The sequence below is a fragment of the Gopherus flavomarginatus genome, chromosome 6 (assembly GCF_025201925.1).
Source record: "Gopherus flavomarginatus isolate rGopFla2 chromosome 6, rGopFla2.mat.asm, whole genome shotgun sequence".
Taxonomy (NCBI): domain Eukaryota; kingdom Metazoa; phylum Chordata; order Testudines; family Testudinidae; genus Gopherus; species Gopherus flavomarginatus.
Window position 1 is genome coordinate 4,077,523 of NC_066622.1, and position 26,196 is coordinate 4,103,718.

General features: G+C 44.4%; 1 protein-coding gene across 2 annotated transcripts in view; it reads left to right on the forward strand.

Annotated features, from left to right (window-relative positions):
• Positions 1–1,103: 1,103 nt before the first annotated feature.
• PTPRG (protein tyrosine phosphatase receptor type G) overlaps positions 1,104–26,196 on the forward strand; it is a 597,139-nt gene continuing 572,046 nt past the window's right edge. Inside the window, exon 1 of one of the 2 annotated variants that reach the window (XM_050957273.1) lies at positions 1,104–1,298. In XM_050957273.1, coding sequence (XP_050813230.1) covers positions 1,214–1,298 — 85 coding nt within the window. In that variant the 5' untranslated portion in view covers positions 1,104–1,213. The remainder of the gene's footprint in view (positions 1,299–26,196) is intronic. The other variant, XM_050957274.1, reaches the window with a different exon arrangement.

Consider the following 26,196-nt stretch of genomic DNA (forward strand, 5'->3'; position numbering starts at 1 on the left):
AAACGCAAGGGCTAAAAAGGAAATCGCTCCCAAGTATCTGCCAGAAATCAGCCTAGCCTCTGGGCGCTGATCGTTGCAACCTCAACTCTGATCCGGAGATCAGGATCCTGAGATCCTCAAAATATTAAACAGCAGCAGCAGCAGCAGCAGCGAAAGTCTCTGGCCGTTCTTTGCATTGTCATGATGTATCAGATTAAAACGGCAGCACATCCGTCCTGGTGTCTGCTATTGTATCTCGGTAGTTAGCCAGGCTCCTGCCAAATAGATCGATATTGCTGTAAACCCCCCTGCTGTCAGGAAATAGAAAAAATATGCAGCAGCAGGCCTGATTTGCGAAGGGCTGGAAGGAAGGCGCTGGTTTATCCCCGCTGGAGAGAGCCTGTGAGTGTGTGTCTGTTTCCAGCAGGGTTTGCAGGCGAGTGCGGCGTGAGAAACGAGCTGTACAGTGTGTCAGCGCATGTGTGCATTACACACACACACGTGTGTATCCCGCATACGGTGCGTGTACACACACACGCTCCCACAGGCCGAACAGATGCTTTCCCGCGCACACCTATTTTCACATGCAAACGCCTCCTGGGTTTGCAGCGCAGTCACTGGAGGCGAGAGAGAGCCGGGGAGGGGGGATGTGTGCACGGCCCCTTTAAGAGCCCCGGGTGCGCGCGAGAGCCCGACTCCCCTTTTCCCCGCGCGCCCCCGCCTCCGCGCTGCCTCTCTCCGCTTTAAAGTGGGAGCCAGGCGGCGGGCTCACATGCTGCTTCCTGCATGGAGGAATGGAGCGCGCCCGGCTGCCGTCTGAGCGCCGCTGCCCAGCCCGGGGCACGGACTGAGAGCCTGCGCCAGCCCCCGCCGCCTGCCCCTGCCATGGCTCGGCCCCGGGGGCTGCCTGCATGAGGAGCGAGGGACAGCCCGAGCCCCAGCCCCAGCCCCGCCACGGCGCTTCCCCTCCGGCCGCCGCCGCCCGGGGAGTGAAGTTCTGAGCTCCGGGAGCCGCCGCGGGGCTGCTCCAGGCCCGGCGCTTGCTGCCTCCGGGACCTTCTGCTCCGGCTGCACCGCACCCGCCTGTGCCCGCGGGCGGCCCGGGGACTCCGCTCGGCCGGGGCTGCGGGGTGGGGTTTGTTTTTGTTTGGGGGGGGGTGGCTGGGGAAAGCGCAACTTCTTCTCCACAAGTTCCAGCCCCCTCCTCGCCCCCTTTCGATGTGCGCCTTTGGACATGCGGAGGCTACTGCAACCGTGTTGGTGGATCTTTTTCTTGAAAATCACCAGCTCCGTGCTCCAGTATGTGGTGTGCTTCCCCGGTGAGTGCCGCCGGCCCCACGCGCGCGCGGGGTTTTTTTTGAAAATACAGCGCTCCTGCTTTACGCGCTCTGCTGCGCCGCCTGGCCCGTGGGGGGGCTGGGGGTTCCCAAGGGTGCGTGGCCCGGCGTGGCTGCTGCCTCTCCCCGGGGAGCTGGCTGTGCTGAGGGGGGGTGTTGCTGATTGACCGGCGCACCCCTAGCCATGGCGTGCGAGACACACCGGGGGGGGGTCTCTGCCCTGCCGCTGCCACGCTCCGGGGTGGGCTTTGTCTAGGGCAGCGGGGAAGGGGGGCGGTTCTCAGCCCCGGCTTCCCAGCCACTTTGCCCAACTCCCCCCCCTTCCCTCCTGTCCCCGGGCGCCGGCTGCCCCTGCTCGCAGCGGGACCGGCCGCGGGGAGGCCCCCCTACCCCCGGGTGCGGGATTGTGGCTGCCCGAGCCTGGCCCCCGGCTCGCAGCCGCCTCCCATCGCCCCTCGTGGGCTTTGCCCGCTCCGCAGCCGCATGCCCCACAGAGAGACCCCGGCCCCTCGGCAGCCCCTTGCCCCGGGGCGCCGGCTCCCTCCTCCCTCCGGCAGGCTCGGCTTTGGCGCGGCGCTTCCCGCTGCGGAGCCCCGAGCGGGGCCGGGCAGCAGCCGGCGGCTGGGGGAGCTTGGGGCGCTGCGCTGCGGGGCGCTAATGGCACCGGGCGCCCCAGCTCCAGGGGCCCGGACGTGCCCCGGGAAGGCTCCCGCTAGGCGGGCTGAGATTCCCCGCGCCTCGATCCTCCTCCCCCAACTTAGTTGTGTCCTGCCGCTGCCAGGGCCCCCCGGCTGCCCCCCGCCCCTGCTTAGCTGCGTTCTGCCGCCGTCCCCTTGACCTTGGGGGCCGGGGATGTGGGCTGGGGCCAGAGGGACAAAGGTCGGAGCCTGCCCGGGCTTCGGGGCGAGCTGAGCCCACAAACCCTGGCTGCTGCTCTGGTTCCTCTGCTCCCAGCCCGGGCAAGGAGGGAGGCAGCGGAGCCTGATGCGGAAACTTCCCCCGGCGGGTGGGGATGCTGTGTGGTGGGGCTCTGGCCACAGCCTCAATCCTCTGCTCCCCACATCCGTGTGCCAGGCGCAGGGGTGGATCTCACCCCAGGGTTGCCTTAACACGTCCTCTCAAGCATAGCGCGCTCAGGGCAAATGCAAAATCCTCCAGGAGGCTGCGGAGAAGAGGAAGCTTGGGTGTGTGTGTAAAATGGCTAAGGAAAGTTGAAATGGAATAGCAGACTCCTCCGAAGCCTCTCTGACATTTCCCCAAGCTGCAGTCAGCCAGATGCACCCACAGAGGCGCTGCTGAGCTTCTGTCTGTCACCGCCTGCGTTCGTCCCCTCTCCAGAGAGCCCCCCAAACACGCACGCAAGCTCCGGGATGGACGTGGCCCTTCTGATGAGTTACTCAGAACTTCGCCTGCGTTTCTCTCGAACTAGAATGTATGTGATGATAACGTCCCCTTGTCTGCCCATCTGCTGGCTTTCAGTAGCCACACAATCTTCCCTAACGCAGCTGGGGAGATCAAGATCTAAAGTTGACCAATTTCTCTATCCAGACAATTACAAAACCCATTTCTTCCAGAATTTGTGTACCCTTCAGTTTTAAAGGGGCACTCACAACTGTACATATGTGACTCCAGTTTCCAGCACCCTTCAGAATGTTACATAGATCTCTTTCTCTGTACATTCCTTTAAAAATATCTCAGGCTTTTCCTCATTTCCCCATTCCTGTCTTATGAGAATCTTTGTTGCAGGGAAGTAGCTGACTAGTGGAAATAATGAAATTGAGCACAAAATGCTGTAAAATGCACAAGCTGGTGGGTGGGGGTGTGTATTGCAGAACTCTTCTTTTTTTTTTTTTTTAAACTTATTTTGCTTAGTGGTGCTCCTTATTTAGTAGCTACAAAACTTTCAGCCAGATGTGATTTGTTTTTATTTAAATAGTGGTACCTTTTTTGGACTTGGTTAAGTGTGGATATATATTAAAAATGTACTTCGGTATCTTATTCCAGAAAAGTGAGGAAATTGAATATTTTGAAGGCCCTTGCTGCTTGCTTTCCTGTTCACTTTATCAGTGGAGCCTATGTTTTCATAGCTATTAAGGATGGAAAGCTGTGACACTGACCTTCTGATGCAGTTTGTATTGTGGACCACTTACAGGATACATGAGAAGAGCAAAATCACTTTCTGGAAGCTTTCTAGTAACTTTCAATTCTCTTTTAAAATACCCACAAGGACACAAGCAAATAGTCAGTATACCCCAATCACCTCCAGTAACTTATCAGATGATAAAATGATTTCAAGCAAAAATAAAATAAGCCAGAGTGAGAGTTAAAACCTCCATCTGTTTGAAATTCTGCAGCTCTTGAGGAAAAACACATTTATCATCTTTGTATTGATTTCTTCTCTATTTCACAAGAACCAGAGAGCGAGGCCCCATTCTCATTGATGTGTATATTATACAGTAATTACATCTAGAAAGCAGGGTCTGAGAACAATTCAGGAAAACAAACTCTGATGTAGGCTTAATATTACAATATTGTAAGAATAAACAATTTATATCCATGGAGTTAAAACTAGATAATATTTGCATTATAGGTTGATGTAAAGAGATGCTCTGTTTGCATACTGATGTTCGTGTACCGCGTATAGCTAAATGATTTAAGAACGTTAGTGACTGAGAAATAGCTATATAATACTTACAGATGCTGTTCAACACCAGGCTTTGCTTGGAAAACAAAGTATTTTCTTATTAAGGCTTTTGTGGCTGTAGTTCATGACACTGCTGCCATGTTAGGCCTCTCTGATTTCATTATTCTAGATTTTCTTCCAGACAGTGATCACACTTGTGGGTTGGGCAAGCTGGAACATTAAGACAAATAAGGACACTGTAGCCTTCTCTGCTGTGACCTGGTACATGAGAAGTGCCAGAGGCAGGAAGGCTGCAGTGAGCAACTCCGGAGACTAAAACAGGACATCAGTATTGACGACACCAAATGGCAAATTGTCAAAATTGGTGTTGGTGGGGAATCCCTGCCAAAAATTAACTATTTAGCACCTGAAACAAAATCTACTTCAGTTTTTTTAAAACCTAAATTAAGAAGCAGATGTTTGTTTTATGTAGGAAAAACTTTATTCCCAGCTGCCTTTGGACAAGAGATACAGATCACTACTTTGTCTCCTTCCTCTCTCCTTCCCCAATCGCTTTCATTAGTGAAGCAACATAGAACAAAGACAACTTAACTTTGTAAAATAAAGTATGAGGTCCTATAGAAAATAAGCCTTTTCACCTTTAGCAGTCCTCTAACAGAATTGTAATGGATTTTTACTTTTTGTGTACGTGTCTTGTTCTCTGCTCCATCAGTAACGACAAGAAAAATGTATTGGAAGCTTTTGCCCTTCCTGCAGCGCTAGTGCAGTACATTTAACTGTGAACTTGTCACTGGTAATTGCAATGGTTAGTAAATCAAACTAAGATAAAGTAAACACAATTGTTGCTATGGGGTCTGCTCACTCATGCGGATAAATTCATTGGGTCAATGAGTAAGAAAAGGCCTAAATATTAATACTATAGCATCCTTAATAATCTGCTTCCCTAAGGTAAGGAATGTTTGTTCCGTTATGCATTTTGTGACTAGTATAGTACCTGGTTTCTATGGAGCTGTAAGCTTGTTTATGATTTCCTAGGAGAAATATTGAAGAAGTGGATTTAATTTTTTTTAAATGACCGAATTAGTTAACCAATTTAGGTCAGTATTGAACTAGCATATATCTGCCTCCAACTTGTTTTAAAGGCATGATGTTGGTGACTTTTAGTTCTTCGCTCAGCAAGTATGAAGACTAGATTTTGGGGGGAGAGGGGAATCTTTAGTGTTGTTCATCTGTTTCTTAGGAGCTTGTGCCTTTGAGCTAATCAAATGCCACTTTCAAAATCTTTAAAAGTCCTGAATAAGACTGGCCTTGTTGATCCAAGATTTTCTGTAGCAAGGTGTGCACTATAAGAAATAGGAAATGTACAGGAGAGGGCTCTCCAAGACTTTATTTAGTCCTGTGGCTTTTATGAAGAAGACACATCTTACATTTTAATTATTCTTTTATTTTCAATGCCTTTTTAAATGTGCTTTATGTTCCAGGAAGTGGCTAATGGAGTCCTGACTGCTAAAGAATGTCAAATACTCCCCTCTTCCCTTTTCCTGCACACTGGGAACTGAGCTTGCTGGTATGCTTCTGAAGAGAAAATTAAGGAAGAGCTTTGATACCATTAGCAGGCTTATGGAAGCTGATTCACAGTTAGCAGAGCCAGGACAGAGCTTTGTAAAATCTTTGTGATACTGGAAGCTGAGTATATGAACAGCTACAGGAAGAGTGATTTTTGGGGGTGAAAGGGGAGTTCAGTCAATTCAAAGGGGGTTGGGGAGAGTAATCCATTTTCAGAGGATAGAATAGAATCTGGATATCAGAGAAACATAGTGATAGTGCAGCAACTTTCTGTTATTTGTCTGATATTTATAGGTTCTATAGAGCCATTGTTCTCAACTAGTGGGATCAGGCCCTATTCTGGGCCTTCTGTTTTCTAAGGGTGAAGAAGTGAGAGAGTATTGTGTGTGTGCTTCTCGCCCTCTCCCCCACCCCCCCTTTTAAGAGAGGTGCACTTCAATATATGTTACCAAAAACTGGTGTAAATAGCTTTCTATCACACTTTGGGAAAAGAGGAGCCTTTACTCAAACTAATGAAAGTTTTGCATAATCTAGCATAGAGACTTGATGTTCATCAGCTAGTCTGTACAGTAACTTCTGATGGACAAGTAGGTCCTGGCTGAGTTGTCAAGTCCCACTGTTCATTCCATCCTCCTTGAAAAGGTTGAGAAGTAGTGCAGTTTTATCCTAAGAAATCTCACTGAACAGGAATATGATGTGGCTTCTGTTGGGAGTGTCAACTTTCTGTCAGCAGCACGGGGGTGAAATCCTGGATTCATTGGCTTGTAATGAGTCAATGACTCTTAATAGGGCTAGGATTTCACCTGAGGTGTGTTTCTTTCCTTACATACACTTTTTTAAATTAAGTGTAATGCTTTAATTATGTAACATGAATAGTTTTCATTGTCTCTTCAGTTATAGAAAATAGGATGAAGATTCTATTCCTGTTCTGATCAAGGACTTGTTTAAGGACTAACATGCTGGCAGCTTTTGGAAAGAAAGCATTGTTAAATTTGGCTCTAATTTAAATTTTGAGTTTTATGGTTTAAATTAAAAAAAAGTTTCGAACTATTAATCTCAACTATCTTTGGAACAAATGCTAATCTTGGCGGCTGCTTTTTAGCAGCCAGTCGAACATGTGGCGTGATGTGCTCGGAAGCCTACGGGTATAGTAATAAAATTGCACTTTATCCAGTATATAACCTTAATATGAGGAATTGAGAGAATGAGACTAATTTCTGTTTGCTTTTAAGTTACTGTATTTTAATTTTATTACAAAACATACATCATAGTTGCTGTTGCATTCTGACTGAACTGTGATTCTTTATACTTTCATGTGGCAGCAAGAAGTCATCCTTAAGGCTTAATTATACAGTGCTTTTAAATATTTCAGTAACTTTGTTCTGCTGTCAGGGAGCCAAATCCTGAACCCTTAGAGCCATTTTTTTAAAAGGTATTTAGGCACCTAGTGGGATTTTTTTTCCAAAAGTGCCTAAAATCCCAGTAGGCACCTAGTCACGTCTTCAGGTGCTCAGGCTTAAAAGGTAAGGGCCATATTTTTAACTCAAGCAAACCGCCGTTCACTTTTTGTCTAAGTAAATCTGCAGGCTTCATTTTCTTTACATAATACTGACCTGGGTATAACTCCATTGACTTAACTGGGAGTCAAGCCACTTAACATTGACATCTACATCTCTCTGGGAATGTGGGAGGCCAAGAATAGGAGGAAAATATAAATTGTGTCCTGTTCAGACTGCATTTCTGTACTACTGAGGGGAGCCTGTTACCTTGCCCCACCTTGTAAGGTCAATTGAAGACCAACTGTTCTGGTTAGAAGCCCTAGTTTCTCCATTTGTAGATTGATATTCCTTCAATGAAAGAAAGGGGGTGGAGGGAGCATGTAGGTAGCTGGTAGGGAGTTTTGTAATGTGGCTGGGTTGGGGGCCCTATTGAGCTGGATGCTGCTGCGCAAACACAATCGTACCCTGAAGAGGTTACAGCGTAAATAATGACCCTTCCCACCAGAAGCTAACAGGTGAAAGGAGGGAGACAGAGCATTGAAACAAAGCAATGGAGGTGAGGGATGAAATGGCTGCTGCTCAGGGCCGGCGCTACCATTTAGGCGACCTAGGCAATGGCCTAGGGCGCCAGAATTTTGGGGGGGCGCTATTTTGCTGGGGGGGTGGCACGCGGGTTCGGTGGACCTACTGCAGTGATGCCGGCGGACAGTCCGCTGCTGGAAAGGCTCCAGTGGAGCTGCCGCAGTCATTTCGGTGGACGGTGCGCTGGTCTAAAGGCTCCGGCGGACCTACCGCAGTCATGCCTGCGGCAGGTCCACCGGAGCCTTTCCAGCAGCGGACTGTCTGCCGGCATCACTGTGGTAGGTCCACCGGACCTGCCGGGGGGGGGGGGCGCGGCGGCGAAATGGCTGTCCGTCTAGGGTGTCAGAAACCCTGGCGCTGCTCCTGCTGCTGCTTCTATTCATTTCTCTTTTCCAAATTTTTTTTCTTACGTGAATGTCAGGAAGTGACTAAATAGGAATGTGTGTGGGGAAAGGGAGAGGAGACGTATTACTGTGATGCATGGCTTCTTCATTCCACTCACAATAGGATTTATTTTATTATTTATTTTTACTGAAAGTTCACCTTAGAGCAATTTAAATTAGCTACAGTAAAATCAGGTAATGGGTGTTTTTTTTCATGTCACTGTACATATTTAGATATGTTTGGGAACTGGCGTATTAGAATTCTGAATCAAGTAATTTGGATAGTGCTGGATCATTCTATTGAACTGGCTGCAGCGTGCACGTGCCAGCAGCAGGCAGGTGAAATCTCACTTGATACTGGGTGCTGCAGCTCTTTAGTGTATAAATGTTGCTGTGATGCCCAAGCACATGTGTTCTCTGCCAGTTGCTGCTTTGAGGGATTTTGCATTCACAGCATGGAAACCTATGTGGAAAATCTAGATTTTTGAGACTTGGCTACTTAGTTTAACAAAGCTGCTTTGAATATCCTTTTCTGTGCTCACAGATACTTGATGAATGAAACCTGGAGCCAGGGGGAGCTGCACTGGTATTTGGGAGCAAAATATTGGCCATTATTTGGTCATGTGGCAGCTGTTGGTTCTGTTTTCTGATTCAAAAGCATGCCTGTCTTTTCGATGGAATGCTTTTAGCACTCCTCTTCTGACAGCCAGCTTATTCTAGTGAAAAAGAGGAAAGCTATCTGATCTCTTTTGCTCACCAAAACGGACAGTAGTACAGGATTCTCTTCCTCCCCCCTCCCCTTTCGGAGGGGAAGAGAGACTGATACAATGCCACAGTGTTTTAATCAAAACAGTGCTTCAGAATGTGTCCACAGAACAGCGCCTAAGTACTGGATTATTGCCCTTCATCATTCTCAAGCCTTAAAACTGGCATTTCTGCTTCCTGGCTGTGCCACCTTCTTTAAAAAAAAAAAAAGTCTCCTCTTCAAAGGGAGACTAATGCTTAAGAAGAATGCAGAAGGACTTAAACTAAAGACGGCACAACTCATGAACCCCCCCCGCTCCCAACTCCTGTCCAAAAAAGATCAGATTCACGTTATGTAGTCTTCTGCACCACTGCAAAGTTTGTGTAAAACACCTCCGTGCTGATTTTTGCAGTGATTCTTGCTTGGCACTGGTGCCAGTGATTATGCCTTGTATGGGGCAATGATTGTGTATGGTACAAGGCAATGGTGAACTGGACCCATTAAATGATCTCATTTCAGCAAGGGTGCTCATTTAGTGCCACCAAAGACTGCTGCTTTGTGTGCTCTATTCTGCAGAGAGTTCTAAACGCAGCCCTATACAATTGGAGAGACCCTCTTGCTAGCTTCTGCTCCTTGGACAAAGGGGCCATTTTTAAGAGGTATTGTAACCATTAAGAGGGAGTTCCAAAATAAAAAGATGTCAGAAGTGGTCTCAGATGGCCAATATTTTCCAAAAGTGACTATTTTTTTTGCTTGCCCCAATTTTGGAGGTCCAACTTGAGACCTCATAGTAGGGGCTGATTATTTTTCCCAGCAAGTGCTGAGTGCTAACATTCTGATGATCAGATAATTAAGTTTTCTCCACCTGAAAACTGAGGCACCCAAAATTGCTCATTGCTTTTGAAAACTTGGGTGCAGCTCTACATTGACTTGAAAAACTAGGGGTAGAAATGTCAAAAGCTCCTCAGTCCTACTGACTTTCAGTGGGATTAAGGTTGCTAAATCACTCTAGGTGCTTTTGAAACTTTTATTCTGGATATACTATGGAGGCAAACTAGAAAGGATAACAGTAAAACCTGTAAACTGGGAATTCACAGTGCAGGAATACCTTTCAAGCACAGCATCCATTTCACTAGTGAAATGAGAGAGCCACAGCACTAGTTCAACAGGTCAGAATCTCCCATATTGCTCACCAATTAATTATGTTCAATATTCTTTTTACAGTAGAATATTTATGCCTAAATTATTTTCAAAACTTTTAAAAAAATATACCTAAAATCTGCCTGTTGACAGCAGTTGCATCATATTCTAATTGGTGAGAATCACTAATGAGAGTACTCAGAGTCTAAAATTAGTTGTTTATTTTTCCTTTCTTCTGTGCCTGAGGGTTTTGCATCAGATTATGTGGCTTCTGTATAACTGTTTGTATTTCAAAGCAACACCTTCCTGAATTTTTAGCTATTTAAGTAAGTGTTAACTATGTAGGTTCAGTGACAGCAGTTTCAGAAACTGATTTTTGTTTAAATTGTTTCTTACTACATTGTTGACGCATAGTAAAGTGTTCCTCTTCTGTTTACTGTGAATAAATTCATTGTTATCTTTGTAAACCATGGGTGCAAATGTGTGATCATATAATGTCTCTCTTCTTAATATGGTGCAGATCCTCGGCTGATGCAAATTGTCATTGCTCCATTTAACAAGAGGAGCAATGACAAATTACACCAGCTGAGATTCTGCCCTATTGTCTTCATAGTGGGGGATGGAAAGGGTTGTCTTGAAAAATGTTGCATATTAAAACTAGGGATTTCGTTAATTTCAGTGTGATGTTGAATGAGGTTCTCACAAAGAATCAAAATTTGGTCAGAACATAACAGTAGTTATGATGCATGTCTTTCTTTGGTTTTATTTTTAAAAATCCCAGGTCTATGTTATTTTGGTTTGCCGATATCTAGGGTCTTCATAAAAAGCTAGGGTCCTTCAACAGAGCCTACCTGCATGGTTTGGCCTTTTATTTTTTTGTTTTCAACCATTGGAGAGTTTTTTGTTATAGGTGTTTGGCTTCTTCTCACTGTAAAGCTATCTCCTTATTGTAAGGCATGCTTAACATCTCTGAAATGTCCCAAGTCACTATTGACAATTGTTATGCAGTCTTTGTTTTCTTTTTTTTTAAAGAAAGAAAGAATTTAAAACACTTTGTGTAGATAAGATCAGTTACAGTCAGCATGGATTTGTCAAGAACAAATTGTGTCAAACCAACCTGATAGCTTTCTTTGACAGTGAAACAAGCCTTGTGGATGGGGGGGGGGGCAGGAGGAGTAGTAGATGTGGTATATCTTGATTTTTAGTAAGGCTTTTCAGACACTCTTTTATGACCGTCTCATGAACAAACCAGGGAAATACCAAGGAGCTACTGGTTGGAAAACCGTTCCCGGGGAAATAATCAGTGGTTGTCCTTCTGGAAGGGCATATCAACTCGGACCCTGTAGGGATCAGTTCTGGGTCCACTTCAGTTCAATGTCTTTGTCATTGAATTAGATAATGGCCTAGAGCAGCGGTCCCCCAGATGAAGGACCATGGTGGCAGTCGAGCATGTGCCAAAATGCCACCAAATTTTGGGTGGCGACACCTCTCGATGACATTGCTGCCGAAATTCGGTGGCATTTCAGCTCATGTTCAACCGCCATCCAGGACGCAGGCGCATTGGTGACCCCTAGTCTAGAGAGTACACTTGTAAAGTTTGCAGTCACCAAGCTGGAAAGGGTTGCAAGTGCTTTGGAGAATAGGATTAAAATTCAAAATGATCTGGACAAACTGGAGAAGTAAATAGGATGGAAGTCAATAAGGACAAATGCAAGGTATTCCAGTTAGGAAGGAACAGGAAGTTGCACACATACAAAATGGGAAATGACTGCCTAGAAAGGAATACTACGGAAAGAGATCTGGGGATCATAGTGGACCACACACTAAATGAGTCAACAGTGTAATGCTGTCACCAAAAAAAGCAAACATCATTCTGGGATATAGTAGCAGGAGTGCTGTATGCAAGACACAAGAAGTAATTCTTCTACTCTGTTCTGCTCTGATTAGGCCTCAGCTGGAATATTGCATCCAGTTCTGGGTACCACATTTCAGGACCCATGTGGACAAATTGGACAAAGTCCAGAGAAGATCAACAAAAATGATGAAAGGTCTAGAAAACATGACATATGAGGGAAGATTGAAAAAATTTGGATTGTTTAGTCTAGAAAAGAGAAGACAGAGGACAGGATAACAGTTTTCAAGTACATAAAAGGTTGTTACAAGGAAAAGAGAGAAGAATTGTTCTTCTTAACCTATGAGGATAGGACAAGAACCAATGGGCTTAAATTGCAGCAAGGGAGGTTTAGGTTGGACATTAGGAAAAAGTTACTGTCAGGATTGCTAAGCACTGGAATAAATTGCCTAGGGAGGTTGTGGAAGCTCCATCATTGGAGATTTTTTAGAGCAGGTTAGACAAACACCTGTCAAGGATGGTCTAGATCAGGGGTTGGCAACCTTTCAGAAGTGGTGTGCCGAGTCTTCTGTTATTCACTGATTTAATGTTTTGCGTGCCAGTAATACATTTAACGTTTTCAGAAGGTCTCTTTCTATAAGTCTATAATATATAACTAAACTATTGTTGTATGTAAAGTAAATAAGGTTTTTTTAAATGTTTAAGAAGCTTCATTTAAAATTAAATTAAAATGCAGAGCCCCCCTGGACTGGTGGCCAGGACCCAGGCAGTGTGAGTGCCACTGAAAAATCAGCTCGCGTGCCACCTTTGGCACCCATGCCATAGGTTGCCTACCCCTGGTCTAGATAATACTTAATCCTGCCATGAGGAAGGGGGCTGGATTAGATGACCTCTCAGGGTCCCTTCCTGTTTTGTAACTTTTTTTTTATTTTTTTTTTTTTTTAATGATTTAACCTATTAGCCAGACTCTAAACCAGGCACCATACAGGAAATTAAGATTCTCAGTCTAAATACCAATTTGAATTTGATCGGGGCAACTTGGTTCTTACTGGCAATTCAGTGACTCTATGAAAAAGATGTGATTGATAATGGGATGACAGCTTTTTACATGGGATTTTGTGAGGTGGACATATATGACCAGACCCTCAAAAGATATTTAGATACCTGAAATAAATGAGAGGTAAGAGACATTTTAGGGAGCTGGGAGAGATCTTTGAGGAGCTGGTCCATATTGTCTCAGAAGTGGATTGAGTCTCAGCAGAGCAACCAAGGACTGAATGCACATGGAACCCTAGACTGTCCTCTTTCCACTGGCTGTTGTCCCTGCAGAATGTTGTCCAAGCATATTGGGATGAGAAGCTTGCGCCTGTGGTATAATTCGTATGTCAAGAGCTATCCATGGGGCACCTTCCTGTGAACATTGTTCCATGATTTTTCTTTTTAAAAAACATATTTTAAAATCACATGTAAGTGCCAAGAAAAAAAAATTACTGTCTTCACTTCCTATTGACGAGCAAACATGTTTGTCAATCATATTTGACATGTTGTTAGGAGCACTGAAAAAAGTGTGTGTGTGTGTCTAAGAATTAATGGGGTTTGGCCATTAGCATGCTAGAATGAACCAAGTAACTTAGTTGAATGTACAGAGTTTTACTGAAAAAGTCCTTCCTCATAGTTTAAAAACAAATGAAATTGCTTCTTATTGATTTTAATTTATGTTGAAACACTGCTGTCTCTCTAACAATGCCAGAAATGGAAGCAACTATAAATGAGTACAAGATGTGATAAGATAGATGGACTCTTAAGCAATCAAGAACACAGACAACCTCCAAGTTAGACAGTAGTTAAAATATGAGACTATGCATGGATCAATACATAAGTTTGCCTTAATCTTGTCCTTAAGCGCTTGATAGCTACATGTCTGGTATGTAGACATCCTCCTCCTCTCTCTCTGGCAGAGACTGTAAGGCCTACTGACAGAAGGGAATATTTTTCACTATTGCCCTGTCCCTGCACACGTGGGTTTGCTTATGCACTGCAGTACACAGCCACATGGGAAATAGAGTGAGGAAGAATAGAGGGCAAAGCCTGTATTTCTAGAGACCCTTCAGCAGCCATTTGTAGAAGGAAGTGCTGCATGGTTTTTGGAATAACAACACCTCTTCCCCCCCCCCCCCCCAGACCATCACTCTCAAAACTAAATACACCAATATGTTTAGAAGGAGAGTTAGTTGAGTGTGAGACATCCACTGAAAGTTAGTGGTGCACCCTACACATCTGGCAAGAAACTGCAGCAGTAGTAAGATAGTGTGAGGAAGAAATGCCATGTCACCTGGGCTTCAGCTATTCTTTTACTCACCACCCTCTCCTTTAAATGTGGAGTTGCTTTTTGTGAGTAATTTGAGCAGAGATTAGTAAATATGAGAAACCATACAACACACACCCCAGGTATTGGACTCAAAAGACTGAGCCAACATTGCAGCTGCAGTAATTAATAAGGTAACTCCAGTGGAAACTGTTAACTGCATTCTACTGGCCTGATCCTGAGGGGTACTGTGCATTCCTAAGTGCTACTGAAGTTAATGGGAGCTGTAAGTGCTTAGCACATATTTAGGATCAGGTACTAATTCAGTAATGCAAATACCTTCTCTCTCCAGATAAGCAGTGCCCTTAACCTAGCATCCTGAGGAGGTGATGGGGTAGGTTCTCTTAATCAAGCTGTACTAAAAAGCCATGAATAAGCTACTATATAGGACACCTATGTTTGTCATTGTAGGTTACTTCCATGTCAGTCTTTTGATTTTGCACATTGGATGGCCACCATGGACAGCTTGGGGGAAGGGGAGGTTCATTTAAAAAATGTTGCACTTCTTTCTTTGATAAAAATGTCAAGACAACTTAAAAAAAAATTAGTTTGGTTGGGAAAATCCTGCTCTCTGGGAAGAGATCTATTGCCCAACAAAAATGAAACAGGTTCAGTGAAAACAAATTCTGATAAATTTTTTTTATATAATCAAAAAAGTGTGTGTGGGGGGGAGGGAGTCAACCTGTGCCAGTAGAACAAGACTCACAGGTGAAGAGGACACTAGTTATAGGGGCCCACCTCCTCCCTCACCAGCAGACTTACATGACATGGGCAACTACCTTGCACGGCTGCCCTCACTGGTGTACCTGAGCAAGTTGGGATTGGTTAGGATGCTTCTATCCAATGTTCTCAAAAATCTGAGCAGAGAGGGGAATTTAACACATTACTCCAGAAGCAGCCAACCCTGCTCAGACATGGATCTAGCAGAAACAAAGTGTCTTCAAAGGCAAAAAGCTCACTGATGACACTCTGCTTCAGGCTCCAACAAGCATCATCTCTGGAACAAACGGTGAAGTATCGTGAGTGCAGAGCAGAAGTCTGGCAATTGCTCACTTACAGAAGAGAGCGTAAGCAGTGCCACAGTAGATCAGAGTAATGCCTCATCTAATAATGATCCCCTCCCCAACCACGACTAGTACAGGATGTTTGACAGAATGCTGCAATGACTCCTGAGGAAAACAAGATGCAGTAGGAAGGTCAATAGTTTCTTCCTTTTAATAATAATAATAATAATTAATTTAAAAAAATCCATAACTGCCAGGGGTTCCATCCCAAGAGTACCAAGCACTTTCCATTCCACCTGAAGCTGAACTGTCAGACACAGAGTACTGTGCACAGGTGGTGTACATGTGTACTAGTCTGCCCTTCTCAAGGGAGAATCATATTGGATATTACATGAAGTTTCTGCAAGGTACAGGGCATTGGGTGCAAACCCTAATGTGATCCATGCTGTTGTCAAGGTTCCTTCCCCACTCTGAACTCTAGGGTGCACATTTCCGGTGAGCAAATGTCCTCCCTCAATCTTTACATCTGTTGGGAATCTCAACAGAGGCCAAGAGCTGGCTGCGTATGGAGACTTTAACTGCTTTTTCCAACTTAAGACAGCCCTTCCAGACAGGATTCAGACTTCTACTGGTGGAACACTCTTGTGTGTGCGCGTGTGTGTGCACGTGCACATTTGCACTGCTGCTAATATCATACCTCCTCTATGGATAAAGAAAAGTGCAGTTACTAGTACTGTCAAACTAGCACCTTTAAAGACCATTGCATTGTCCAGTCTATCACACGTTTAAATAAAATATAACTGGTGAAGTCTTGGCCCCTCTGAATTCACTGGCAAATGCAGCTGCTTTCAGTGGGGTCAGGATTTCCTCCAGTCTGCTTCTTTGGGTTGCTACGGTTTTGACCTCTATTTCACTCACTTAGAAATGTATTAAGTATACCAAACTACTCCAACAGGCTAAGGGTAAATTTTCTAGTTTGCTTTTTAAAAAAAAAACATTCTCTTTCTTCCTCTCCCCTCCCCCATATCCAGGGATATTTGGAGTGAGCTACCTACTCGCTTGCATTTAGCTTCCTTGTCGCTCTTGCTTTGCTCATAGTTATCTTACTGATTCAGAAAGGCTAATGAATTGGGGTAGAAGGGCAGCAGTGCTTCTTGGGAAAATCAGGGTGAGCTTTTATTCCCCTGAAACTGTAAGAAAGCCATGTTCTGTTGCTACAAAATTAATAACTAGCTTGTGTTGATGAAGAGCTCATTTCATTCACCTTTGAAGGCAACTTGAGTAGCACGTGAACTGCTCGGATCTGATATCAAAACAGCAAACCATTTCTTTTCAGCTAATCACCTAGAACTATGTAGGAATTCACACACAGGTGCCAGATGGCCAGCTGTGTTTAAAATATACGAATAGTCTCAGTGCATATTGCACCTGTGAATCTAAGCTAATAGGTGTTTGATCATACCTATCCTATGTGAATCCAGGATAGCAGTATAATAAAAGCAGTAATGTTTTCCAGCTCAAGCAGTTCATTGGTGTGCAGTTAGTTAATGCCTAGTTCTGCATGCTCTGCCTTTCTACATTTTATATTATCAAGCCATGTGACTTTTTTTTTTCTTTTTTAAAACTAACTAGTTTTAAATGTTAAATAGAATTTTCATCTCAGCTAATTTTTTTTTTTTCTGGATCTTGGAGTCTTGTACAAGGTTTTCCAGTAATCCTGGTCTCCTCTAAAATTAGAGTTCTGGGCCAGGATTGCATGTGTAGGTGCCTAACTCCCATTGACATCAATAAAAAATAGGCACTGCAAGTCCCTTTGAGGATCTGGGCCTTGGTGACTCTTTTAGCCTGCGAACTCCCACTTCTGTGATTGTGCATTGAATTACCATGCCCCACTCACCAAGGTCTCTCTCATAGCTATAATTCCGAAAGGTGTAAACCCCTCCTCATAGATACTCAAGTGCACAGGCTATCTGTAGAGCCAGGTAAGTACTCACAGGATTTCCATTATGAATGGATAACTACAGCAGCTTATCTCGTTTGCCCTCTATTAGTACCTAGTTAATTTAATAAATAACTCTGTAGTCCTAATCTTCAATTTTTAATTTGCCTGTCAGTTGCTTTCTGCTGAATTGATAACTGCTTGGAAGTGCCCAGCAGAAGAATGCAGTCCTGATGTGTTGTTCCTCAAATCCAGCTGTACAAAATAGTGTATGCTATATGCATTAGGGAGAGACAGATTATTTTTGGGGGGTCTGTATACTTAGGGACCATACTGAAGTTTGCTGCATGACATTTTGATCCCGTAAAAGAGATTCAGAAACTCATAGACTCCCTTTTTGAGAGTTGCCAGCTGAAAGTGAATTAAGCCATTTTGCCAACACTGTCTTCATTCCTGTTCATTGTATGGACCTCTTCATCCAGTGTACCATAGGATGTCAAGCAAAACAATTGATGAAACCATTAGCCAGCTTGCTATCTGGGTAGAAACATTGATGAATTCCTTCATATTTCCCCTTGGGTTTATTTAGTAATTTGTGTCAGAGGAGGAATGAAGTAGTGTAAACAAGTCACACGCTTGCTGTACCTCTCAATCCAGGAATAAAGCAGAGACGATGAGTGATTTTGCTTTTGCTTGCCTTCCTTATGTATATTTATAGAGTGTGGCATGAAGGATCTGCTTAACTCTTTCCTCCTTTTAACTTTACACATGGCCTTATAGGAGTAGTTGGATCTTTACATCTAGTAAAGAACGAATATACAGAAATTAATCAGAGGGCTTTGGCAGAACTGTATAATGATACTGTAGTAATACAGTACTGTAAGTGCGCTCTTTTAAATGTTGCTTGAAGTGTCTCTGCAGAATCTTTCTACCTTTCTACTGATGCTTTGATGTACGTGCCTTGGCTGAACAAGCAGATATTTCTGTCTTGCTGCAGAATCAGAAGGTTGTTTGTCTGTCCCTTTTTGCTTATTTTGTCTTGCAGCAGGGCTGTATGGGTCAGCAGCTAGGGCATGGGAAACCTGGGCTCAGTTCCCTACTCTGATGTGACATTGGGCATATCATTTAGCTGCTCTGTGCCTCAGTTTCCCATTTGTAAAAGGGGAGAACAGTCCTTCCCTACCTCACACAGGTGCTGTGAGGATAAAACACATCAAAATATTGTGGAGCACTCGGAGACCTATTGAGGAAATGAGCATTATTATTGTCTGTCCGGCATTGTCCTCTGTTCGTTGTTTCCTTGGTGGTGCATGGCCTTCACAGCTACACTGGCATTCTATGTAAGGTCTTATAGCACTCTCATGACAACCTTCCAGTTGTGAATTAAGCACGTGCTTAACAAACACACAGCTTGTTTTCCCCCCCTCCCCGTGGGACAACTGCATATGCATTGGAGTAGGGGAGGCTTGGTGTGGGGGAACGGGTGGCATTCAGTGGGACTGCTCACGGTAGTGAAGTTCAGCGTACACAGAGGTATTTGTGGAATAAAGGGCCCAGACCTGAAGTGCTCACTGAGTCCACTGGCAGCCTTGCCTGTGTCAGGCCTAGAGCAGCAGGCAACTCGGACCTGAAGGGCTTGAGAGTAAAGGGTTCCCAAGTGTTTCCTTTAATCCTTAGGCAATGGCTGCAGCTGCATGTGTCAGTAGTAATAAAAATGCTCTAGGTAAGCATTTTGCATCTTTACTGGCCATTATCCTTTCATTTTTTAGCTTAATACCATGTTTCATTTGCATTTGGTCTCCTTAAAATGCTTAAGAAATGAGTGGGGGGTGGTGGGAGAGAATGCTGTTTAAGGCCCCGATCCAGCAAAGTACCTATGCATGTGCTTAAATCTGAATTCAGTGGGACTTAAGCATGTACTTAGATATTGCTTTGCTGAATTGGGCCTTAATGCTCAAGTCTTTTTACAAATGAACTGTGTTCATGATGAAACAAAACAGTGCCATTCAAGGATTGTTTATATGTAAATTCTGCCCCTTTGCAACTGTGCAAAACAATAAGCAAACGGAGTGATGGTATTGAAGAGGTTTCCTCCATGCACAATTGGTATGCGAAGTAGATAACTTTTAGCAAAGGTTGGGTTAATAAATCAGTCCTAATTTAATGAAGTGGCATTGTAATCTGTGTCTAAAGCTATGCTTGTGGAAGAGCACAAAATATGGTCATGTCAATGGACTAGATAAGATAAATGTCCAAAGTAGACCGCGGCAAGGTCACGTGGCCTAACTGTGCTCTCTGTTGAATGGTGGTGAAATGCTGACTCAAAAACATGCAGATTTTTAACAATCTGAGCAAGAGCCAGTTGTTACTGAGGCAAAGTTGAAGCCGTAGTTTGTCAGTAGCACCTGAGGGTGACACCTGAAAGCTGGTAGGGAAATTGATATAGGAAGGGACTCAAAACAGAGTAGGGAAAGGCTGTTCTGAGGAGTCTTCTCTAAAGACACCCTATATATAGCAGGGTAAATCTACGGACCCCTATGGTACCTCTTTTTGTTCTGACAAAACTCCTTGCTAAATTCAGTGGGGACCTCTGCTGTAATGTCTAGTATAATATGAAGCAATATTTGATTAGTGAGTGACTTATTGTAGTGATGACAAGGAAAGACTATCAACTACAAGATATATTGATAAAGGGCAATAGTGTTTCTTTACGGTTGCTTCCCTGGAAAGCTGGTATGGTGCATGTTTCATGAGATTTGGAAGTCTAGTGTTGCTGAATGGATGTGTGGAAATTGCATGTTTTAAAATACTGTGGCTTTAATATATAATATAAAGTAAAGATTAATAAAATAAAGATTACATTAGTCAAACCAATAGGAGGAGGAAAAACTCTATTAGCACCATTATATATGTAGTCACAGGCAGCTCTCTTATCGTCTACATATTCCCATTTTACCATCTGCACTTCTGTTCCAAGTAAAAATTTTGAAGACTAAAAGCAGTAGAAATTCTGGTGGCAGATAGATGATGATGCAGCACTGAAAATCAGTTCAATTATAGAGTGTATCTTAATACACTAAAACTCCAAATGCTTTTCTTCCTCACTGGTTTCCCATTTCCATTCTGTACAACGTCTCTGGAGCCTAGAATTCTCAGTGCAACTATCAAGATTCCTTCCCTACTCTGAGCTTTAGGGTACAAATGTGGGGACCTGCATGGACACTTCTAAGCTTAATTACTAGCTTAGATCTGGTAACTCTGCCACTATCAAGAAATTTCAGTGTCTGGAACACTTTCTGTCCCCCTAAACTCTCCCCTCCCTGGGTGGCCTTGAGGGACTTCACCAATTCCCTGGTGAACACAGATCCAAACCCCTTGGATCTTAAAACAAGGAAAAATCAACCATCCCCCCTCCTTTTCCCCCACCAATCCCTGGTGAGTCCAGATCCAAACCCCTTGGATCTTAAAACAAGGAAAAATCAATGAGGTTCTTAGGGTAAAAATCATCTCTGTAAAATCAGGATGGAAAATACTTTGCAGGGTAATCAAATTCGTATAGCCCAGAGGAACCCCCTCTAGCCTTAGGTTCAAAGTTACAGCAAACAGAGGTAAAATCCTCTCAGTAAAAAAGGGACATTTGCAGGTTGAGAAAACAAAAATAAAACGAATCCGCCTTGCCTGGCTGTTTCATGTTTCAAAATTGTAAGACTGGTTCAGAAAGATTTGGAGAGCCTGGATTGACGTCTGGTCCCTCTTAGTCCCAAGAGCGAACAACACCCAAAACAAAGAGCACAAACAAAGACTTCCCTCCACCAAGATTTGAAAGTATCTTGTCCCCTTATTGGTCTTCTGGTCAGGTGTCAACCAGGTTTACTGAGCTTCTTAACCCTTTACAAGTAAAAGAGCCATTAACCCTTAACTATTTGTTTATGACAGCAACACTTCAGAATTCTGCAGGTGGAGACAGTGTACGAGTTACATGCAGTAAGACACTGGACTATAGGATGTTTGCCCCAATTATAAAACCACAGAGGGATTCTGATGATTGTGTTTGGTGAGAGTCTGATTCTGTTGTCTCTCGATCCATGTCCTGGGCTGAACTCTGATTGGAAGAGTTAAAACTTTGAGACCAATGGGGTGTGACCCAAATCTGTCCACCCACCATGACCATCAGTCTACCCTAGGTATGCAGGCTAGAGACTGTAATATCAAAGGTAGCTTAGCTTTGAACCACTGCTAAGGTGGTGAAAAATACTTTAACATGGCACACAACCAACACTACTCAGGTAAAAACCCATATCTCCATCACCTCCAGGTTGGACTGCCATAACTCACGTTACCTGAAGTTGGACACAACTGATGTAAAAAGGCTAGTACGCCATGTCTTACTAGTGGTTTTTTTTGTTGGTTTTTTTTTTAAAGGCCAGTGTGATCACATCACACCTCTGACTGGCAAACTCACTTGGCTCCCAGTTCTCTCTAGAACTGCTTTAAAATTCATGGTCCTGATTTGTAAGGGAATTAGATCTGTGTATCCTGGAAAACTTCTTACCATCTCCCTTCCATCCTGAAAACCATTGTAGTTGGATAGGCCTGGGCTCAGAGTAGAGGGCACTAGAAATAGAGTATTTTCAGTGACTGGACCCCAGCTGTAGAATTCTCTGCCATGTGAGATTGGGCTGAGTCCAAGCCTTGGAGGAAGACTGAAAGACATGTATCTTCTCTTCTGGTCTCGTTTGCTTCTCAGTTTTGGGTGGTGCATGTATACCAGAGTAATAGGAATTGAGAGAGGGACTATAATCATGTAAAGATTGCCAATAGCTTTCCTTCTCTCAGGAGCGTTGACTAGCTCGGTCAAAAGTGGACTGAAATTCTGCATGGGTTTCCACCAGCCAAGAAGAGCCTGGGTGCATTTTTTTGCATGAGGAAGCACTGACTGCCCCAGTGCTTGCAGCATGTCCTATTGTGGGTTTGGAACTTTAGGGAAGGTGGTTTTGCTGTCTCCTTCCATCCTGGTTCTGATTGAGGGCCTGTGACACTCTTCCCCAATTCAGTCAACGCTTCCTGTGTGGTAGGATGAGCAGTAGTATGCCAGGGAATGGGCAACCCAGACTAATTAGCCATCTTGCTGCATCCATGGTCAAGGGGAGAGACCCAAAGACGTCTTCCTTGCTGTTGTGGCAGAGGAGTGAATCAAATTCTTGCACCATAATCAGGTTCAGCTGTGTCGGGAGCACGAATGGCAGTAAATCCTACCCCCCATTTCATTTGGCTACCTGGGGGGGAGAGAGCAGGGAGTGAGGAGTAACTGAGGATGAGTATTTTGATGGTGGCTTTTTTCTTGACCTACCTTTCATTGCAGTATCTGATCATCTTTGCTTGTGGAAAGTAGATGGCTGTAGTGCTCTGCCATGCCATCAAGGAATGCTTTGTTCAGCCTGCTGGATGCCATTGTCAGTGAATTAGCATTTATGGACAAACAGCTGATTCTGTCAGCTGGAATCCAGGATAGGGCTGCCCATCTCTGTTGGGATGAGGTGGTGGGCGTGGTTGTGATCGAGGTAACGCTGTGTGATTGGGCTGTGGATGCCACCTGTGTGCGTCCTGAGCCTGCTTGACAGTAGTCACTGAGAGTAGCAATGTGCTTTAGACGTCCCAGTATTTGGCTCAACACAGATTCCAGTACGTGGATCAGCTGAAGAAGGGATGGTCTGTATATCCCTTGGGAGCCCTCTTGGCCTTGCATAGAGACTGGCCACCCCTTTGGCTCAGTTTCTGCTCAGTGCTGCACCAAATGAGTGCAAAGAACAAGTTGTGGTTACTCAGGGCTGTCTGCCTCATCCTGTCTGGTCTCTGACCTACCCCACCTTCAGACTGGTTTTTTGCTTTTTGAGCTGTGGATGGTGCTGGCTCTAGTGGGTTTAGACATTGCATGGAGCCTCACAGGCCTGAATTTGAAGTCTAGCATCATGTCAATAGAGCAAATGGCCCAATGTGATCTTGAATGATGCATCCATCATATCTGCTTTTTGCTCTAATTGGTGTTACTTTTTGAGAAAGTACCATGTGCCTGTGAACTCTTCAGGTATAACGCAGGGATTGAAAAGCAAACAACCAGACACCCTCATAGTTACAAATCTCTCATTTATTGCCTCATAAACGGTCTCCAAAGGCACTTATTCCATGCAAAGCAAACTATTCCAGGGTGGAGGTATTAGTACTCTGTCAGGCAGAGAGTAACAGCTTCTGTAAACCAAGTTTTCTTTTAAATAGACCTCATGACCTGTTAAATATTTACGTATTAATATTCCCTCATGGCTTGATCAGCGATTTTGAAATGAATTATCTTGCGCTGCTGTCACAATTCGAGAGACATGCTGAGGTGAAAGGGATTGTCTGTTTCCTAGATTGGAAGGATGTGCTTGGTGAAAATGAACATCCTCCTAAGGTTAAATTATCTGTTTAAAACCCTTCCAATTATGTTGCTAGGTAGAGGCTTTTTTATGAGATATAGCAGAGAACAAATGAGTTAATCTGAGGAGAAGAGATATTTGGCACATGCCTCCTGCTGCACCCTTCATCATCTGCTCTCACCTATTTTTCATCCCACTCTAGGGGAGGGGTGGGAATGGAATTGCCAGCCATCCAACTGCACTTGTGGGTTTTTGTATTTTGCTGTCCGGAACATTAATCCCATGCATTCAGGAGCACATGTGTGCGAACACTACTTGTCACCTCTCTTTCTTTGGCATCCCATGTGGGGCCGGCCATGTGTTCACAGTGGAAAGGAGTTTTTTTTGGTCAGAAGCTCCTGCCTGTCCTAACTCGCAGCTGACGGTGGCATCCAGTAGCTGTTTCTCTTCAAACGCAGTAACCCATGAGAGGTGACACATTTTGGTCTCTTCTTCAACCGTATTTTTCAGCTAACACAAGTTCCCGTAGCCCAAATACAAACCAGCCCTGTCCTTGGCCACAGAGGCAAACCAGCTGCCTACGACATGAGGAGATGCTCTCCACTGCACTGCTAGCTTTGGAAACATTTTTTCTCCATTTGTCCCTTCCTGTTGGAGTTGGGAACAATGGACTCTAACCAGTTGAGAGCTTCCACTGGGTGCTCTCTTGGTGGTGAGGGGCTGGTCTGGCTTCATGGAGTGGGAGCAGAGTGGAACTAAAGAGTCTTTCTGGAAACCCTGTGGATTCTGGATCAGCTGCCCAGAGAGCCTGACTCTCAGCACCGTGGTGACCTTTCATCGTCAGCCCCTGGAACAGAGGTTGCCGAGGCTTCTGGCAGCATGAATTTCCACAGATGGCCATCTCCTTGTGTCAACTTTTCTCACAAAAATCCTGCTAGGTTTGGAAAGGAGCATATCCCAGCAAGTGGCTGCTAGCCCTTTTGCCCCACTGATTCCCCCTTCCCCCCATTGGTTCCCAACAGCTCCTTCCCTGCAGAGCCATGACTAGGATGGTTGCCTAGGAGAGTTTACACATGCTCCCTGTGGAGGAAGGGAAGACACTTATGCTGTGCCAATACCCCATCCCCATATTCCATGAGCCATGGGGTATCGCCTTTCACCTCCTTGTTCCAGTGTCGCACAGCAGAGTGCATTGGCTGCAGATGGCAAGTCCTAGTAACTTGTGTTTCAAGAGAATGCTCTGTCTAAATTAGATAAGTAGAATATGACAGTAAAAGAGGATCACTGAATAGAGGGTTCTTAAAATACTCAGTGAATACACCTCTTTAAACTGGAGGCTGCTGGGATTTACTCACAGAATGTGGCAAGGTTTTTAATTTTTTGACTATTCCAAAGCTCTTTCCCTTGGAAGATAATAGTCTTTGTGTAATTGAACTTCAGGGTATGTACTTGTGATTGAAAAGCTGCAGATCTTGTCCTGAGATATTGTCTGCTTTTCTTGGGCCTGTTTTTGACCCAGTTAACAGGCTTTATAAATATATGCTCAGACTGAAGCCTGGCGCTGCCCTCCTGAACTTGAGAAATTCACCTCCAGGTCTGTAATGATGATCACTAGATGAATCTTATCTGTGAAGCAGATGGCCTTCTTTGCTTGTTTCCTAGCTTGGTATACACACCTAATTGCCCTTCTGAGAGACATCATTTTGCAAGCTTACATTGGAAGGAGGCTTATTGTCTGCAGACCTATTTTTCCCTGGCTTCCAGAGGCCTTACTCCAGCAAAGAAACCAGATTATAGCAGATCTGAGGAAGTGTCCTTTAGGAGGGAGTTTACTAATAGCAAAAAGAGAAGAAAAATCCTCTGGTGTCTATAGGATATTTTACACTATCGTGTACAATACTGTTGCGTCTCACTCCAATGTGAGACTCTTACTGTAGGAAAGCCAGACCTCTATTGCCATGATTAATGTAACAGATAAACGAGCCAAATATTCAGGCAGGTAAAATGTAGTCAATCCTGGCTCTGTGTGTGTGTATAATGTGAAAAAACCCTGCTAATTCTGTGAAATAAATTTTTGAAACTTCCCCAGCATAAAATTTATACTGAACTACATAAACACACTTGTAAAAAGCGCATCTGCTGCTGTAGTTACCACTTTAACACTGCTCTGGGGAATATCTTCAAAAATCAATAGAAAGCTCAGACAGACAAATCACGACCTAGATCTCTAGAGTGTTGATACTAGAACGTGTGGCGCTCAAATTCCACACAGAAAGAAGGGAATAGCTTGTCTTGGAAATGGCAAATGAAGATGGCCTGGCTCTGAATCACCTGACCTCGAGCCTGGACTAGGGTGACCAGACAGCAAATGTGAAAAATCGGGATGGGGGAGGGGGAAAATAGGTGCCTATGTAAGAAAGACCTTAAAACCAGGACTGTCCCTATAAAATCAGGACATCTGGTCACCCTAGCCTGGGCTGAAGCCCTTTAGCTGTGGAGGGAATATAAAGTGAGAAGACCGGCTTCAGAATGCTGATAGCTGGATGGAGAGATCCTGGCTCAGAGAGCAAGGTGTCTGTTGAGTGGTCCAGAGGTTGAAATGCTGGGAGTGGCTAGGCCTGGAAGAAGACTTGAGCTGGACTTCGTTACCTTATTGTTATCTTTGTTAATAATGGCGGTGCTCAGGAAGCAGATGGTAAAACTTCCGTTGACTCCAAGGGGAGCAGAGCTATGCCACTGCTGAGCATG